This window comes from Cucurbita maxima, unplaced genomic scaffold (assembly GCF_002738345.1).
Source record: "Cucurbita maxima cultivar Rimu unplaced genomic scaffold, Cmax_1.0 Cma_Scf00006, whole genome shotgun sequence".
Lineage (NCBI taxonomy): Eukaryota > Viridiplantae > Streptophyta > Magnoliopsida > Cucurbitales > Cucurbitaceae > Cucurbita > Cucurbita maxima.
The window spans coordinates 6425063-6442556 of NW_019272022.1; the positions used below are offsets into that span (position 1 = coordinate 6425063).

Genomic DNA, 17494 nt, shown 5'->3' on the forward strand with positions numbered 1-17494 from the left:
ATTGTAATATTACTTTTTGTGATTAAAAAAAATAATAAGGATTATGATTTAAATGCCAAATGTACCCTTTTTTAAGCCATAAAATGTAAATTGATGATTTATTTAATATATATTAGAATAATAGATATGATAATATTACAACTTTAGCCCATGTAGGGAGGTTATTTAACAAAATTACCCTCCATTAATTTGAGCTCGATATTCGGGTACACGTCAGCCTTGACAGGTGCTACGGATCCGAAATTGCAGAGGAAATTAGGGCTTTTTATGATCCAGGTGGGAAAGAGGAACTCGTGGCACTCGAAGGAGACGAATCCGAGCATTTCTGCGTTGAGATTGATATCATCATTTACATCTAATGGCGCCCCCTCCTGGCCCTTACTCCGGCACCAGCACTCTCGCACTGGTATATGCCTTTTCTTTAGCCTATAATCATCTGCTTAACTACGTTATTTCTTATTTCCGATTTGTATTTACTTCGATCCCTCTCATGTGCTGTATCCACCCTTTTTCTCGGAAGTTACAGCGATAATTGAATGCATTTAGATTTGTTCGTTTAGAATTCTCTATCGTGTGATAATTGGTGCGAGTGGATATCTGCGATTGAACTTTTTTATGTTCTTCGTTGTATTTCTTCATTATCATTTTTAAGTCCTTTCTTGGGTCGGTTCATTTTAGATTCTAAAACTTTTTTTTTATGTGCCAATTTTTTTGGGTATTGATTTACACAGGTAGCTCGTGCATCAACATTCACCTTTGGTTTGGTTTACGGAAGCATTAAACTCAAGGTTCTGAAGGTAAATTGGAATCAACTGTTTTTCCAGCCTTTCCTGTTTGTAAATTCATTGAAATGGTTATTTTTGTTGTGCATGGGTTTGATTGTTTGGTGTCTCTGTCTAGGAATCAATTCCATGTTTATTGCAAGTTTGTAAATATTATTGTGACCCTTTCACTCGTTCATTCATATGAATTCAACGTTATCACCAGATTTCATGTAATCTGTTTATTTGATGGTTTTTAACTTGTTTTCTTTTGGAGAACAGATTTCTTCGCTGCCATGATTTCCGTCGGCATTTCTAGTTTAAGAAGTCTTGCTGGAAATCACGACCCAAATTTGAAAAGAATTTTTTTTTTTTTAAGAACATTGGTTGTGTAGTTAGAAACATTTAGCTAAGAACATTGGTTCTGGTTTCGCCAACTACCGTGCTATGTTATTTGTTTTGGTTAAGACAAAAATTAGGCACGCATGCTCATGAATCATAGACCGTCTTATGTCCCTTATTCAGTTATCTGTATAGAATATGAATGCAATTGTCTAAGAACGTATCTTTTGGTTGTATTCTTGTGCCCTTGCCAGGCAAAGGCCAAGTCTCATGCGAAAGCTGCAGCCAAAGCCCATCATTGATGAACGCATTTACTAATGTAGCTTGTAGCAATGGAAGAGATGGAAATTACAGCATAGGCAGAGATTCTGATCGTTGATTGGAGAAATGTGATTTTTGGCTTGATATATATTAGATTCTGGTTTTTACTGCTGGAAGAAAATAATTTTTTTTGTTTAAACGATGTTGGTATTGCAAATGATGCATGGTGTATGTTTAATTGTTCAGTTCGAATGGCAAATCTGCCAATGAGATGGATGTTCTTGAAATAAAAGTCATACATCATCCTGATAAATAGACTCGTTTGAGATTTGGCTATCTCAATATCACTCTACTTTCACTTTCAAGTTTCAACTTATGAATGGATTTGATCTCTCTTTTCTCAAGGGTCGTGTTCTAAGAAAGGTTTGCAAACATGCTCATAGGTTCTCGAAAATAGATATTTGGCTAGGGAGAAACTAGAATGTGGCTGGCCTATGTTCAATTCCTAATCTAACATAAAGTTGAGCATTTAGTTTAAAGAGGATCATAATTAAACTAGGAGTTCAAGCTTGGAAAAACTAGGCAGTGTATGAGGAAAAAACTCTAGATATAATATCTACTATAAAGTCTCTAGACAATGGAAATATGCAAATGAAAGACAGGCAATAAAGATATGGATACCCAGTTGAAAGTCATATGGGTATCATTCTAAATTTGGGGCGGGGCCATGGCTAGTGGCTGCAGAAGAGCTAAATTGTTGAAGATTAGAAAGGCTTCGTCTTTTTTTTTTTTTTTTTTTTTGGGTCTACCGAGTTCAGAAAGAGTACAATTTCGCAGGAACTGAATCTACTTCAACTAGAGCGCTTGGCAAATGTCCCTTAATGATAAATATAGGCAACTAACAATCACACTTGCAACAAGGTGAAAGCTTTATGCTAACAATTATCCTTACTGCTTTAGCCTGTGTCAGCAATTATAATAAACTTGATTCTCAACTAACAAAGCAGAAGAATCGACCTTCTTCGACGACTGGTTCAACTGAACCAAGTTTTAAGCTCGGCCACCTTCTGATATGGAGCAATTCATGCCTTGCATCATAGCACTGTTGAGAAGCTTCATTCCCTCTTCACTCATTTGCTGAACTTCTGAAGGTGACAAGATTCTGATGCACCGTACGCAGCTAACAAATTCCCTGCAGAAAAATCCCCATCACTTTGGTTGCTTCACATGCAATTCAGGAAACAAACATGGGGCTTAAAGTAACAAAAGAACAGAACTTACTCCCAGGGATCATCGCCAATAAGCAGCACGTCGTTCTCATAATCCACATAAACCAGTTTCCATCCTGAGCCTCTTGGGTCATTAAGCAACCCTTCAAGTCCAAACATACACTCTATAGCAGAGCACAGTTCTTCGTAGTTCTTAAAACTTGTCACATCAATAGACCTACCAACTGATCCCGCCTTCTGGACCTGTAATCACATAGCAGCTAGTCATTGGGTTGATATCCATACCATACAGTAGGGAAAATAATTAGCAGAAAACCCACAGATTCCTACCTTGGTGTAAGTCCTCATGGGCGGTACCACTTGTTTCCACGAGCCATTCTGCAGAAGATTGCCTTCATCAAAATCCACATTGCAAGAGGATGTACCACCCGAATTATCATGGAACTCTTGCCTGGAGAAAGCCTGAGAATCTCCCAAACTGGCAGAGGTGATCTGAGACTGAACATCTTGGCTCGAACTGAAGTTCCCAGCCAAGCAATCTGAAGGATGTGGGAAGTCAGCATCTTTGAGTGTGCAATAATCATCAAGAATGGTACTCGAAACAGCAGGATCAACCAAAGTATTTCCAGCATTACTGATTTCAAGGTTAGAACAACAATATATCCCACTCTGGTTGTTGCTCTCATCGGAAACATCTCTCGTAACATTTGCATTAGCCATGCAGTTCAGGTTAGATGCATCGGGATGGGAGAACGAGACGAGGTGATTGTTTTGAGAAGAGAACCTTATATTACTAAGAGGATCCCACATCTCTTGACCTGTAGAGGGTATAGGAAAATTAAGAGCCTCAGAGAACACTGTTGAGGAGTCTTGCAATCCCAACATAGAGAGATTCCCTGGTGATCTCATTACACCAGAAAGAGGTAGACAAGTAGGGTTAATCAAGCATCCATCGCCATCCATGGATGAAATCAAACCATTTGAATTGGGAAATTCAGGCTGAGGCATGTCAATTGGTTGGGGATGTTGGATTAGTGATTCCAGCTGAGGCTGCAAGGGCCAGGATGATACGGATTGCAACTGCATGGGGATCTGATTCTGGTTCACAAATGAAAGCTGGTTTACAAGCGTCTGCATATTCACTTCATTACCAGTGAGTTTATCCTCCCCACAATCAACCGGCGGCAATGGATTAGACTGACAGGTTGAATGTTCACGTTCATATTTGGACTTATCTACCTCAGCTCCAGTTGGAGCTTCACTTTCAATGGCCGCCGAATCCTGTACTTTTCCTGGTTCATTTGCTTTAGGTGATGAATTTGAGTTAATGGGATCAGTAGATGGCGAAGGAGCTGGCTGATGATGATTTTGATGCCGAGGAGACGACAATGTAACCTGCTGCTGCTGCATTTTGGGATTGGTTACTGGCTGCATACCCCCCATCATGTCCTGCTGTAAAGTGGTGCCGTGAAGGTTAACCAGTTGAGGCCTCAGTAGCATCTTCATCAGTGGTTCGGAGCATAAAGTTGGCGCATATGAAACATTTTCAGGAACACGAAGCATTGGTCTCTTCACCAGACTTCCCCAATCAGTTTCTCCTGCTAACATGAAAGAACCCCATTTTTAAAAAACATGTAATTCTGAGAACTAGTATGTTTAGTGGAAGCCGCAGAAAGGATCAAATCTTACCCAAGAACCCACCGTGTAATGGGCGTTTAAGACCCGAAGTCAGAGAAGGAAAAATGAAGAGACTTTCTGGGGTTTCTATGTCCCATGAACTAACCCTGTTCTGCTTGTCGCAGCACCCTGGCTCATCCCACTCCACCTGTGACAGAATTATCAGAGTGGCGGCGGCGAAACATGCCAGTGAATACTGGTAATCAGTAATAGCTCACCTGGAGATTTCGCCACTTGGAACCTGGCCACCTAAGTGGATCTAAGTCGCTAATTCCAACAATTGTTCCCATGTATCTGCGCCAAGAATACAATATGGTAAGAAAATCCCAGATCATATATTTTGACAAAATTTATGAACTTGTAATTAAACTCACCGGCGTTTACCGGACTCTTCTGTTTCAAACATCATCCCAAACCTCATGCCTGCAGAAAGCTGAGTTCCGTATACACATTTGCGATACTTGGCTAAGGGAATAACAAACTCTGAAGGACATGCTCTACGGGAAAAAAAAAAAAAAAAAAAAAAAAAAAAAAAGCGTAGAAAGTATGTCAAAGGTGACCAAAAAGTTGGGAGAATCTAAAGGTGAACCATTTGAAAGATAATAGAACCTGGGGTTGTAGAAGATTGTGAATGGACTCCGATTAGCAGCAGCATGAGCTGCAGCAGCAAGAACCCCTATGTGCATACTATCAGCAGATAGAACCGATGATGGCAACGTTGATTGTTGCCGGTTGGCACGCCTCACTCCAACGAGCAACTGTGACTTTTCATCCCTACATCATTGTCACAAGACAAATGATTCAAACTTCGTAGCATTGCCAAAAAAAAAAAAAAAATGTGTCAAAAAGAGGATATCTTACCTGATAAAAAGGACAGAATCGCCAGCTCTAAGCCTCTTGGCCCCGACGAATAGACTCCATCCGGTTGTGAGAAGGTGTCGCTTCGGCTGCCCTATAGAAACATACCAAACCCCCATCAGGGAAACAACATAATCCTCATTCACATTATGAATGGTAGATCATAGTTCAAAAAACCAGAGACAATAATGATATCGAACAATACGCACCACGGTATATGTGGCGAAAAGTCCAGGTATTGTCGTGCAAATCACGGACAACGAGTTCCTGAGTTGGTGGCTGCATTGTGTAATCCTGTTTCAAGATTAACCAGAAAGGTAATCTTAAGAAAATGGAAGTAAGTATTAACAAGAAATGGCATGGACTTGAATCCTTACCAATGGAGGAAAGAGCTTTTCAGCAGCTCTGCGTGGCACTGAAAACCCACCATGTGTGCTGGTGTCACTGGCAGTCAAAGTTTTACAGAAGAACTCGTTTGGATGTTTACTCGGCCGTAGTCCGAAGTCCGGAACTATGAAGACATCTTTTTCCTATTTGAATGTGAAAAAAAGATGTTGGTATAAACAATAATACAAATTCAGAGATGACCCAGAAGAGCAAAACTAAGTAAACATATTCTTACAGAGTTCACCGGTTGAAGACTCATCTGAGCATAGATTTCATCTGAATCTTTATCGGCCTGAAAAGTATGAAGAAAGGGGAAAACAATGCATTCTTCAGAATATACATAATATTACGAAGGATGATCCAAAAGGCAGTGCAAATATGAACAAAGGCACATACATGTAAGGTAACATTATGAACTTGGCACATCAACTGAGAGGGAAGATTGGGATAATTTGGAATCTGTGAGGTTGCTGTTCTCTTGGTAGAAACTGCCACCTGTTATAACAAAACAAATGCAGTATGTTCATGGCAAGCTGAAAAGGGATTCGCATAAGAAGATGAAGAACGAAAAAGGGAAAGAATTGGTAGGTACCTGTTCACTATGTCCCTGAGGAAAGTAATAAACAAGACTGCCCATATGGGGCAAGGAAACAAGCGGACCAGCACAAGCGTGCCATAGCTCGGAGTTTATAGCCTTCCGGGCCCCTGCAACCCAAACAAATGGAGAATTTTTGAATTAAAAAATGCATGGCCGGAATAGAAAACAATTCCATTAGGAAAGGAAGAAGAAACGAACCAGTTTGATCTTGCATTTCTTTCAACAGTTTCATGTCGTCGAGAAGGTTAGTCTGTGGGGCGTTAGTAATGAACCCCCCTATTGTTTTGAGCTTCTCATCCACAGAGCCCATAACGAAGAACGAAGCGTGGATTGGTCACATCCTCAGTAAAGAGAAGAAAACCCAGTTGATGATGGAAGAAATGTGAAGAATTGAGGGTGGCGCATATTGGTGGAGTCCATGACTAGGACAGTGACAGAGAAGAAGAAGAAGAAAACAAGAGAGAAGGCATGAGTCAAAAAAGCAAGAAGAGGAAGGAACAAAAACTGAAAAATGGTAGTGTCTGCAAAATCTGGTAGGTGGGGGCTTGTTGAGCTGAAAGGGGTGTGTTGGAATCAAAAGCACGGGAATCGAAGAGCATGGATTGAGGCGTATTATCAACTGGGTGTGCTTGTTTTTACGTTGAACAGACACCGACCTTTCGATGGAAACCTCTGCTTCCTCTTCCCCACACTTCACACTACCAACAAACTATTCATGGACTATTAAATTAACCCAAAACTTGTAAACAACTCTTATTTAGAGTAATGGGTTGAAATCCTAATCCTGGGCTCACACCCGTAAAAGGGCATTCCTTTGCAGCTTTAAACTGTGATGAGAAGCAAATGGAAAGGGGAAAAAAGAAGGAAAAAATAAAGAGAGAGCAGAGAAAGGCTATGAGAACACGAAAACAGTAGAGAGAAAGGGTATCGGGAAGGAAGATTGTCCTTTGGGAAAAAAACGAGAATCTGATTGGTGGAGAGGAAGAATGTAAGAGAGGCGCACTTTAGCCACGTGGATTGCCAGGATTTGGAAAACCCTTTGGATTTTCGTCTTCCTCCCTCCATTTAGCTTAATTTAAAGTAATTTATTTCTAATTACAAAACAAACAGAAAAGGAATGGAAGGAGAATGAGAAAGTAAAGAAAGTAGAATTTAATTGGAGGCGGGTAAAGCTTGACTTTTTTTTAAGCTTCCTCGCGCGTGCCACTGGCGACAAAATAGCAGGAGGTGCAGGGGGTGATGAAAGCGACACGTGGCTTTTCGTGAATGGACTGTCTCCTTGCTTCTGCTTTTCCCACACTGTTTAATTCTGCAGCTTGTGTGTCCATCCGACCCTACCCCACTCCTCCATCTCATCATTCTTTTTCTTTTTCTTTTTTTTAATAAAAATGATTTGTAAAATTAATTCATATGTAAACCAACTAATTATGTTGACAAGAAGAAGACTAATAATAATAATAATAATATTGGGGGTGTGAAATTGTGTGTTTTGAAAGGGAGTTTCCATAATTGATGGGTCATGCCATGTATATGATAAGCCATGATGTATTCAGGAAGCACGGTTTCTCCACTGTGTTTTCCTTCAGAGAAGACGCATCATAAATTTGACCCATAATGAACATTTATTTGATCGGGTCAACTCGACCAACGTGAAAAATAGACCCGGATCTAAATTCCAGTTAGAATGAGACAACGAATAGGCTGGAGTGTCGTAAAGAATTGAGGAGTCAAAAGGAATAGAAAGCAAAGAAATGAAGCAGTGAAGTGTGTAGGCCTTCCAGGGGACAATCAAAACACACCTCCTTTTTTTTTCTTTTTTCTTTTGTTAATTTTTTTCTTATTCTCAATTAACATATATATAAAAAAGGCATCTCTCTTTCCACTGATTGAAAGCAAGCCCACCATCATTCCTCTTTACCTTTATTTATTTATTTATTTATTTATTTATTTATTTATTTATTTTGTTTCCCAGTACAATTTAAAATGATTCTTCTTTTTTCAGGGTTGTGAATTGGTCAAAAAGATGATGGATTTTTGTCTGTTGAGTGAAGTGCACAAGTTGACAAATAATAAATATTTGGATTTGGTTTTTGGTGACGTGGAATTAAATATATTGAAATTTCAAAAAAGAAAAAGAAAAAGAAAAGGAAAAAGAAAAAGAAAAAAGCCTCTTTATTTACGCATATACTCGATTGCCAATCCAATCCATTCACAAAATCTATAAGCATGCAATTTTTTATTCTTTTATATTCCTCCTCCTCAATCATTTCTCCCTCCCACCACTCCATCTTGGGCCGATTCTAAACACGCCGTCAGGCCTAAATTACGGAGCCCATTAAACTCGGCCCTTTTCTTCGTCGTCCATTATGTTATGGACTAGGGCTTCATGGGGGGTGACATACGCACACTCCTTGCTTTTACCTTGCTTTTACCTTGCTTCCAGCTAATTCCTCTCCTCCTCCTTTGTTTCGCTCGCCGTTTCAATGGAGGGGCTTAAGGTTTCCGACGCCAATTTGGTTATTTACGTTCACCCATCCAAAAGTAAGAAGGTTTCGCAAGCGGTGCTTCGAGACCTCGGCGCTATGCTTCTGAAGTAAGTCCAACTTATTTCAGCCTCTCAACGAATTGAAGTCACCATATTTTCCAGTTACTGATACTCTTACTTTGTTGGTATTAATATCTGATCATGGTAGAGTTAGACTAGTACAAACTTGATTTTACCCTCGATTTAACTTGGAACTACAGAGGTTGATTTCATTCCCCCGCGTTTTTTACTTGTTCGCGTGCTATTCTGTGTTGCGAACTCCTAATGTAAGTTCTTCTAGTTTTAAATTCTGTGACTTTTTAGATTTTAGGAAACAGATTATTTATTCGGGAATATTGGATGTTTTTCATTCTTTTTGAACTCAAGCCACGTAGTTTAACATTCTCGTAATTGTAATTGATGCTTATTTTGCTCCATTTAGTTAGCATTCAACTTCATTTGTGTGTTACATATCTATGAACTTGTATCGTTAACTGCATTTTTTTTTTTTTTTTTTTGGCAGATTTGACGAAAGGTTTGAAGGTGTCCTACTGGCTTATGAGGCCAATATTATTGATAAAAGTGCGAAGATTCTATCTGGAGTGCATCCGTATTTTGGTGTGACAATCAAGGCAAAGCTATTACTTTTCTCTCCGAAGCCGAACATGCTTTTAGGTTTGTTTTCTATGACCCTCATAGTATGTGGAGGAGTATCGATTGCAATTTAAAGTTTCTTCACTGCTTCCACTAGGAAAAGAACACATCTATAATAAAGTTGTTGATCAACAAGCTTTCATTTGAATCTTTCATTGCATTATGATGGTAGACATATTAAATTTCTAACTGGAGGCAATTTTTTTAATCTTCATCACGATGCTTTACTGATAGTTTTGTTATTGCTTCAGAGGGAAAGGTGGTGAAGCTTAGGCAAGAATCAATCCATGTTATTGTCTTAGGTTTTGCTTCTGCTGTAATAACCGATGAAGACATTCGCAATGAATTCAAGCATAGAACAGTACGTTTTGTGCATTATACTTGAGCATTTATACCTTTCGGTATGTTTTTTTATATCAGAAGGAAGTTTCTATTTTCTTGCCCTGATTGTATTATGCATTGATTTTGATATAGAAACATGGAGAAGAAATGTTTGTCAGCAGAGCTCACAAGCACCATGTGATAAAGGTTGGGACGATGGTACGATTTTTGGTGAAGAGGTAAGATTTATCCCTATAAATACACTTGTGCTGTAGCATTTTAGTTTAAGGTTATTCTTTGGAGCTTTAAATCCAAATAATCAGGGCCGGAACACCAAGCTCATATCTGATGGATAGCCTGCCATTCTCATTCATATTTGCTGATTCTTTTTGTTGTTCTTCAGTAATCTAAATATCTTGATGATGTAACATAACGAAGGACTAATTCTTGCAGTTTTGATGAGGAAATATTGCACATATCTGGATCTCTAGTTCCATCTCACACAGGGAGCATCCATTGCTTGGAGAAAAATTCAGTTGAAGGTTCAGTAACTAATAGGTAAATGGTAGATGCTGAATTCCGGGAGATTTTGACCTCAAATTAATCCCAAAATCTAATGATGTTTCTGATTCTTGTGACTAAATTTTGTAGGAGTAGAAAGAAGATGAGAGATAACGACAGAGAATCATTGTTGCAAGATAGTGTTGCCACTGATGTAAATGCACTTCTCTTGAACAATGACCATCAATCTAAAACCAAAAAACAAAAAAACTAGCAGAATATCTTGAAGACTGCTAATTGTCATACAACATAGATCGTATTTGTATCAGGTAATTTTTTCTATCTCAGTATGACAGACAATTAATCGCTTGCTCTTATTCCATGCCTAAAAGAAGCTACATTAGCCAGAAATTTACCTGAAGAGCATATTTGAATTCGATTGCATTTAGGGTGATGATGATTCAAATCAGAGATCCTCCTTGTTTTCCTATTGCAAGATATGCTTGGGAAAGAGATGCACCTTTCACTTGGAAACATCTGACGTGACACATCACATTATATCATATCAGGGTGTAGATAAATGCAGTTTCCCATCTTTGTAATTGTCTTCGAAGTAGCCCAAATCCTTGTTTTATGGGCTTAGCTCTAGTAGACATTAGTGAGCAAATGATTTTTGTTTTGTCCCCAATGTGCATTAGGTAAGGATAGGGGGAGGACAGATGTTATCAACCTAGACTTCCCTAAAAAACTGTGAGATTTTGATATTATATTTCTTAGTTTCATTCAGAATCACACACGCCACACAAAACAACACTACAGCCAGACCGTTTGTTTGTCAATCATTATAATGAGGATATGATTTGGGTTTTGCAAGTACATTCTATTTGCACCGTTGACTCATATGATTGCCACTATATCACTCATCTCCATTATGGGATTTTTATATATATAAAGCTGCAAATATAATTCATCGTTATAAGGTATGGGGTGCCCTGTCCAATCCAACCCGCTGCTAATGGTATGAATCAGAAGAAGGGAATCGAGTCTCAGAAATGGGTGAACCGGGTTCAACTCCCATGTGAATGTGTGATCTATGTTTGTAGTTTAATTGTATAGATCTAAAGACAGCCATATGACAGTTTTTTTCTTTTTTTTTTCTCTCTCTTTTTTTGGGGATGAGAACCGGATTTGTAGCATGGTATTATGAAAACTATGAACTAGGAAGCACAAAAACCCTTGAATCCAATCAAGCTTCAGTTCAAAAAATTAGTGTCTTTTCCTCTTTACATCGTTTAATGTTACATTTGACCGCCTGTGGAGGTGGAATCTGTGTTCGGATTTCAGAATTTTGACCCCTGCTCTGCTCTGATGTCTCTTTCTAGGATCTTCAAAGTGAAGATATATTAATAAATTCAATTCCATAAATGATTGAACAGAAGTTGTGCACGTTCTTAAATGAGATTTCTCATTTATGGAACCTACAAAGTGAGTCTCAACTTTCGATATTATTCAATGCCTGATTTCATAATGCTAGAAGCAATAAAAAAATCACCTGAACTGGAAGTCGTATAGCATAAAAGCTTAAATGATTGAAATGGGGCTTAAGAAGACTAAGTCTTATTGAAAGATATTATGAGGTCGGTTATGGAAATCTTATAGTTGGTGCCCTTCTTTCTATACTGGCTGGCTGGGTTCTATTTGAGTGGCTAATTATAAAGTTGAATAAACTCCAAGCATCCAAATCTAATGGACTACCTTCCCAATCATTATCAATCATATGATGCCCTTTCAAAAGCTAATGATATGGTTGCTAAAATAATTATGGAATTGACTGAATCCACAACCAACCCCAATCTTCATTCCTGGGTGATTTCTGTAAGTCCATGATTGAAAAAGATATATGCATACATGGAGCAGTGTTTGGCAATCTTGATAATCAAGTTTGAGCTTTGATTCATAAGACAAGTGGCGAACAGAGAGAGATAGAAGGATGATGAGGTGTGGCATAACAGGTAGCGATGCCGGCCACATAACGTGGTGTAGTTTATTTTAACAAATTTGTAGCTGCTTGTCGTATTACCTTGAAGAAGAAGCTAAAAGTACTCCAAATGAAAGGGAACAAGGGTGGATGATTGGGTGAAATGGGGCGGCGTATTCTGGATGGAAGGCTCGAAATTCGGAACCATCCATTCATGTTATGGCCTCTCTCTGCAACTGCGGATTCCTTGGAAATCACCAACTCGCAATTTGCCATATGCGCTGACAGATCAAAGTAGTCGTAGAAACAGAGATGCACACATTTATTATCTCTACTTGGGTTAAAGATATATATATATAGTTATGGTTTACTATCAAATTTGACTATAATATATTATATTTACCTTTCTATTTATAATACTCTATGAAGATAAACTGTCCAGACGATCTGAGGCCCTTAGCCGCTGAAGTTAAAATGAAAATATTTAAAAAGAAAAAAACCGCACGTAAATGGAAGGAAAACGACAGGGTTTTGATGTATTATAATGCATGTGCCAGCCTAGGGGAATATTACAGTGAGGTGGGAATATTTAAATATATAATAATAAATATAAAATGATGGTATTGGTAGTGGATGAAAAAGGGTTGATTAGATGCCTTTACGACAACAACCAAACCAATTCTACTCTCAACTCTATAACTACGTACACCCAAACGACGTGTCGGAATATTTATTTTTATTTTTATTTACTTACCTTTTATTCCAATAATCTCAGCTACAACACCTGATGACGTAATATATATATATATATATTTTTTTTTTTTGTGCCTTAAAACTTTTCAATTTCGTTGCCACGTCATATATATATATTTATTTATTTATAGATATATCTGTCATTATCACCAAGAAGTGGGCCGTAATCCGTATACGGAGGAGATGCCGCAAAACTACGGTCATTCTCATATTTATTATTCCATTTACTAAGTCCAAACAAATTAATGATAATTATTGGTTAAATTTCACATCATTCTATTAAATCAACTCCAAATTCAATAACTTTAATTTATAAAAATTTGATTCGAATCTCAAATTCAAATTACATTGTTTGGACCCATAAGAAAGAGGTCCCATTTATAGACACTACACATGAAACATATTGTGTATTGTGATAGCTACTCATCTGTTCACGTCCTTATAATAACATCACTTTCGCAGTCAAATGAGACATCGATCGAATTTGTGTGCTCAAAACAGAAACTAAATTTGGATGAATCTTAATTTATTCATATGAAAAGTTGGGTAAAAAAGGTAATTATGATTTAGGTTATATATTTGGAAATTTGTTTAATATCAAAACAAAATGAAATTAAATATTAATAAGAATATAGATAAAGTTTATTAAAAAAAGAAAAAAAAAATCTTATCCAGAGAGAGAGAGAATAATAATATTCTTAGGAAAAGTAAGTTATTTTAATGACTTAATTATTGATTAAATGAAGAAATGATTGGGGAATGCTACAAAAAAGATGATAAATAAAAATGAATAATTAAAATGTTACTCTTCCTTAAATCTTGCAAATATTCTCCAAAATCTTAATCTCAGCATCAATGTCGTAATAAGAACAGAAATAAAGATCATAAAATTTGTTACAACAACAAAATTTAAAATAAGGAGTGAAAAATCTTAATTTTTATGATTTTATTTTCTGGGGGGGGGGGGGGGGGATGCACCGTGGGGGAATGGGAAGCTGAATGAACGTGGGTGTGGGGCCACCACTTTTTGACATCTACTGACCTTCTTAGTTTCCATCTTATATAAGCAGAATTGTGGAATTTATTCAAATGGGTAGGGGCTAAATGGGTATTTACTTTGAGATGGGGCATAGCTGCACATGGGGAGTGTCAGAAATTAGGAGAGTACTAAATTATTTAATTGCTTTTTTGACCAATAAAATATTATATCACCATCGCTTTATTTGTTTATTTGGAAATTAAAAAGAAATATTCATAAGGACAACCCCAAACCCAGCCAACCACTTCTCTATAAATCAATGAATAATGAAGCCTTTATTTTCTTGTTTAAAAACTCCTTTATTTGGAATCTAAAGAAAATGACGAAGAAAAGATGTGACTAAAAACGAAGGGAGGAAGGCATGTGGTAGGTTTCAATAATAACCATTTTCACTTCGTGCGCCCAAACCAAAACAAAAATGCACGCACATTTCACAAAACTCTTTCACCGTTTCATTCCCCAACCACCTCTCACTTCAAAGAAAAAATTCAATCAACTCGATATTATTAGGTCACAAAAGATACATCAAATGTCGGAGATATAAATCCGGTTATGAGTCGATCAAATAAGTATACCAATACCTTATTAGACCTGAAATTATTAAATAGGGCATATTATTCCAAAATGAATTTATAATTTGCTTAAAATGGGGAAATTTCCAAAAATATATCTTATTTTATTTAAAATTATTTACTGCGAAGAGTGCCCAAAATTGATGTTTTTTTTTTTTTTTTTCCGAATATTTTCACTTGGTCCGTTATTTATTTATGTATGGAATATACACGACGAGGAGGCTCAACTCGACACAAAAAAATACGTACTACGTATAAATAAATAAATAAATATATATATGTGTGTGTGTGTGTGGGGCCGGAGTAATTAAAAAAGAAAAGCGGGGGTATTTTTGTCAAGCGGATGTCTATATAAACTTCCGCCATCGCCATTTCCAAGACTCCCCGACTCCCAAACACATCCTACAAATCTTACCTTCAACTTCAACGTGCACTTCCATTTCTCTCCGATCAAGAAATGACGGCTGGACTCGGAAAATGCAGCAAAATCCGGCACATTGTCAGGCTCCGACAAATGCTCCGACGGTGGCGCAACAAGGCACGAATGTCCGCCAATCGTATCCCCTCAGACGTACCCGCCGGACACGTGGCCGTCTGCGTTGGAACGAGCTGTCGACGGTTCGTCGTCCGGGCAACTTACTTGAACCACCCGGTTTTCAAGAAGCTTTTAGTCGAAGCAGAAGAGGAATTCGGGTTTAGCAATTCAGGCCCCTTGGCAATCCCTTGCGACGAATCGGTTTTCGAAGAAGTGATCCGGTTCATCTCTAGATCCGAGCCACCCAACTCGGGGCGGTTCGTGAAATTGGACGATTATCAGAGTTACTGCCACATCGGAATCAGAAGCAGAGTCGATATGTGGCCGGAATCTCGGCCTTTGCTTCATGGATTGGCCGAGAAATCCATCTGGTAAAAAAAATCCGTCTGAATCAAATATAATGTGAGGTTTTTTTTTTTCCATTTTTTGCCCCCACATCCCACTTGCCACATAAACGTAGCAAGAGGATTAAGGAGGGGTTTTCCGGAAGAACAAAAAGAAAAACAGTGTAATGTAATAATTTGAGCTCCGGAGAAGGGCTGTGGAGATGGCAAAACTGGCGGAGACATGATTCCACCGTCGTCGTCCCGAACCCAAATCGGAACAAGGAAGAACAACGACAGCAAATATTGGTTATTCAGGGAGAGGGAGGGCTACTTTTGTAAATTAATTGATTTATTTGAACAAATTATCCAATGCCAAATTTGAAATTCCAGTTTCTCTCTACTGGTCAATTATAGTTAATATTTATTTACTTATGTTTAAAATTTGGGTATTCAGTTCTTATTACACGACATGTCCTTGTCTCATACTATAATCTCCTGTCCTGTAATGTTTTCAGGCCTACCTTCCCCTAATTAACTCCCAATTTTTATTTGCTAAAACATTATTCATATATAAACAAGCATCTGGGTTCCATTTAAAAATTAATAATGAAGAAGAAGAAATGTAAAACAAAATAGAAGGAATCTTAGTATAAAATAAAATAAACATGATGGCGTGATGTCCATAATTAATCTCGAGTAGGTTATCGCAACCCCGTATTACTGTTTGGTACCATAATTATGTACTATCCACTAACCACCCTAAATAAAACAAAATGCATAATTTATGGGGAGCCTCATAATTGGGCCCCATTTAAATGGGCCGTACCATTAATGGGCCGTGCCATTTTGTTTGTGAGAACCTTATATGGGAGCCCACATAAAGCCTCAACAAAATAATAAAAAGCCCATGAAAACCCAATGGCCCAGTTCACTCAAGTTTGGGTTTTTTCTTGTGTAAAGCCTAGCCGAAGACAGAAACACAATTCCTCCAAAAGAACAAAAAAAAGGCAATTTTTACCCACCGACAAACTCTTTTTTTTTTTTTTTTTAATTTTATAATTCGATTTCAACCTTATTGGAATATATAATATTATTCACTTTAGTCCGTTATTTTAAAAATAAAAATAATAATACCGAGATCTCTTATAGGAAAAGAGAGACGAAAAAAAGTGGAATGGGATTAAAGAAGTTCCAATTTCCAAAGGCAAACAAATGGAATCCAATGATAATATTACAAATAAAAGAAAGGAAAAAAAAAAAAAACATTGGATGGAAAGAGCATTTGTTTGTGGGGCAAAAATGGATTGTGGATTCAAGCTGTCTCAAGTAAACGCGTGGGTCCCTCAAATCCTATAATTTCATAGATATAAAACCCATTAAATGAAAATTTCTTACTTACTTCTGAATAAAGTAAAGCCCTTCATTAAAAAAATAAAAAGAAAAAAGAACAATAATTTAATGTGTATTAAAATAAAGAACAATAAGTTTTTGGGTTCCAAAACTCACTCATGTCTCTCACTTATCCTTAAAGCAATGCCAATTCATTCTTAGGTTTCAAGTCACAAGCTTAATATATTCTATTACTTTTCAAACCCCCTTTTATATTTTCCTAATAATATTATTTACGAAGCACGTCTTTTCATACCATATTACATATATATATATATATATATATATTTATTACATGTGCCGCCAACTTACTCTTTTTCTTCACTCCCTTAATTATTCCATAACTATTATTGAATAATACCCTTTGCGATTAAGCTTTTGCCTAATTTTACAGCCATACTTATCATCTCTACATTAACTAATTTTAATCTCTTGAACTACATTTTATGGACCACCTTAGTTACCTAATTAATTCTTATATCTATCCTAAAATAGTAATTTCCATGATGTTTTTTAAATGGTAAAAAGAAAGTTGGTGTTTTTTTTAATTGCATGACCAAAATAAAGTAGTTTTGCTTTTGCTCATATTGTGGATAGGTGACAAGGGGAGTTGACCTTGGGTACTGAATGTCTTGTTTTTTCATTTCATTTTCCCTCATTTTTCAATTATCATTAGTAAACAATAATTTGCCCTAACCTCTCTACCGCAAATACCCTTCGTAGCTTTGAAATTCTTTCCAACCCTAATCAACCATCATTCAAATTCTCAAAATTATTTAATAAGTAGTT

The 17494-nt window shown here is 37.2% G+C and overlaps 3 protein-coding genes and 1 long non-coding RNA gene across 9 annotated transcripts; 3 read left to right on the forward strand and 1 right to left on the reverse strand.

The window, feature by feature from the left end:
- The first annotated feature begins 198 nt into the window (after positions 1-198).
- Positions 199-1700, forward strand: LOC111481280. Its single transcript, XR_002718025.1, has 3 exons — positions 199-406; positions 732-797; positions 1358-1700. It is a non-coding gene; the product is annotated as an uncharacterized LOC111481280 (long non-coding RNA).
- A 444-nt stretch (positions 1701-2144) lies between these two features.
- LOC111481275 (auxin response factor 5-like) lies at positions 2145-7167 on the reverse strand. 3 transcript variants are annotated; one of them, XM_023126687.1, is made up of 14 exons: positions 6312-7167; positions 6108-6220; positions 5912-6010; positions 5751-5807; positions 5506-5658; positions 5338-5422; positions 5132-5222; positions 4880-5044; positions 4645-4767; positions 4489-4564; positions 4283-4418; positions 2924-4194; positions 2646-2836; positions 2145-2556 (listed from the first exon to the last, which is right to left on the reverse strand). In XM_023126687.1, exons 1-14 carry the CDS (start codon positions 6421-6423, stop codon positions 2415-2417), a joined length of 2814 nt encoding a protein of 937 aa, XP_022982455.1. In that variant the 5' UTR covers positions 6424-7167; the 3' UTR covers positions 2145-2414. The 3 variants fall into 3 exon arrangements, with proteins under 3 accessions (XP_022982455.1, XP_022982457.1, XP_022982456.1); XM_023126689.1 differs by having other exon boundaries at positions 2924-4191; positions 4295-4418; positions 6312-7160; XM_023126688.1 differs by having other exon boundaries at positions 2924-4191; positions 6312-7160.
- A 1362-nt stretch (positions 7168-8529) lies between these two features.
- Positions 8530-11010, forward strand: LOC111481277. 4 transcript variants are annotated; one of them, XM_023126695.1, is made up of 7 exons: positions 8531-8706; positions 9161-9312; positions 9543-9652; positions 9766-9851; positions 10066-10164; positions 10261-10442; positions 10563-10989. In XM_023126695.1, exons 1-6 carry the CDS (start codon positions 8597-8599, stop codon positions 10385-10387), a joined length of 684 nt encoding a protein of 227 aa, XP_022982463.1. In that variant the 5' UTR covers positions 8531-8596; the 3' UTR covers positions 10388-10442; positions 10563-10989. The 4 variants fall into 4 exon arrangements, with proteins under 4 accessions (XP_022982464.1, XP_022982463.1, XP_022982462.1 ...); XM_023126694.1 differs by having other exon boundaries at positions 8533-8706; positions 10066-10170; positions 10264-10442; positions 10611-11010; XM_023126693.1 differs by having other exon boundaries at positions 8534-8706; positions 10066-10170; positions 10264-10442.
- A 3841-nt stretch (positions 11011-14851) lies between these two features.
- Positions 14852-15743, forward strand: LOC111481278 (auxin-induced protein 6B-like). Its single transcript, XM_023126697.1, has one exon. The coding sequence runs from the start codon at positions 14913-14915 to the stop codon at positions 15363-15365; it is 453 nt and encodes a 150-aa protein (XP_022982465.1). The 5' UTR covers positions 14852-14912; the 3' UTR covers positions 15366-15743.
- The last annotated feature ends 1751 nt before the right edge of the window (positions 15744-17494 follow it).

Excerpts from the sequence above, each read along its gene's own strand:
- LOC111481278 (XM_023126697.1), top strand. The coding sequence starts at position 14,913 with ATGACGGCTGGACTCGGAAAATGCAGCAAAATCCGGCACATTGTCAGG.
- LOC111481277 (XM_023126694.1), top strand. The coding sequence starts at position 8,597 with ATGGAGGGGCTTAAGGTTTCCGACGCCAATTTGGTTATTTACGTTCAC. Across the intron at positions 8,707-9,160 it reads CTCGGCGCTATGCTTCTGAA|ATTTGACGAAAGGTTTGAAG; the intron begins GTAAGTCCAACT and ends TTTTTTTGGCAG. Across the intron at positions 10,171-10,263 it reads GAAGGTTCAGTAACTAATAG|GAGTAGAAAGAAGATGAGAG; the intron begins GTAAATGGTAGA and ends TAAATTTTGTAG.
- LOC111481275 (XM_023126687.1), bottom strand. The coding sequence starts at position 6,423 with ATGGGCTCTGTGGATGAGAAGCTCAAAACAATAGGGGGGTTCATTACT. Across the intron at positions 5,045-5,131 it reads GATTCTGTCCTTTTTATCAG|GGATGAAAAGTCACAGTTGC; the intron begins GTAAGATATCCT and ends ACAATGATGTAG. Across the intron at positions 4,419-4,488 it reads CCAAGTGGCGAAATCTCCAG|GTGGAGTGGGATGAGCCAGG; the intron begins GTGAGCTATTAC and ends ATTCTGTCACAG.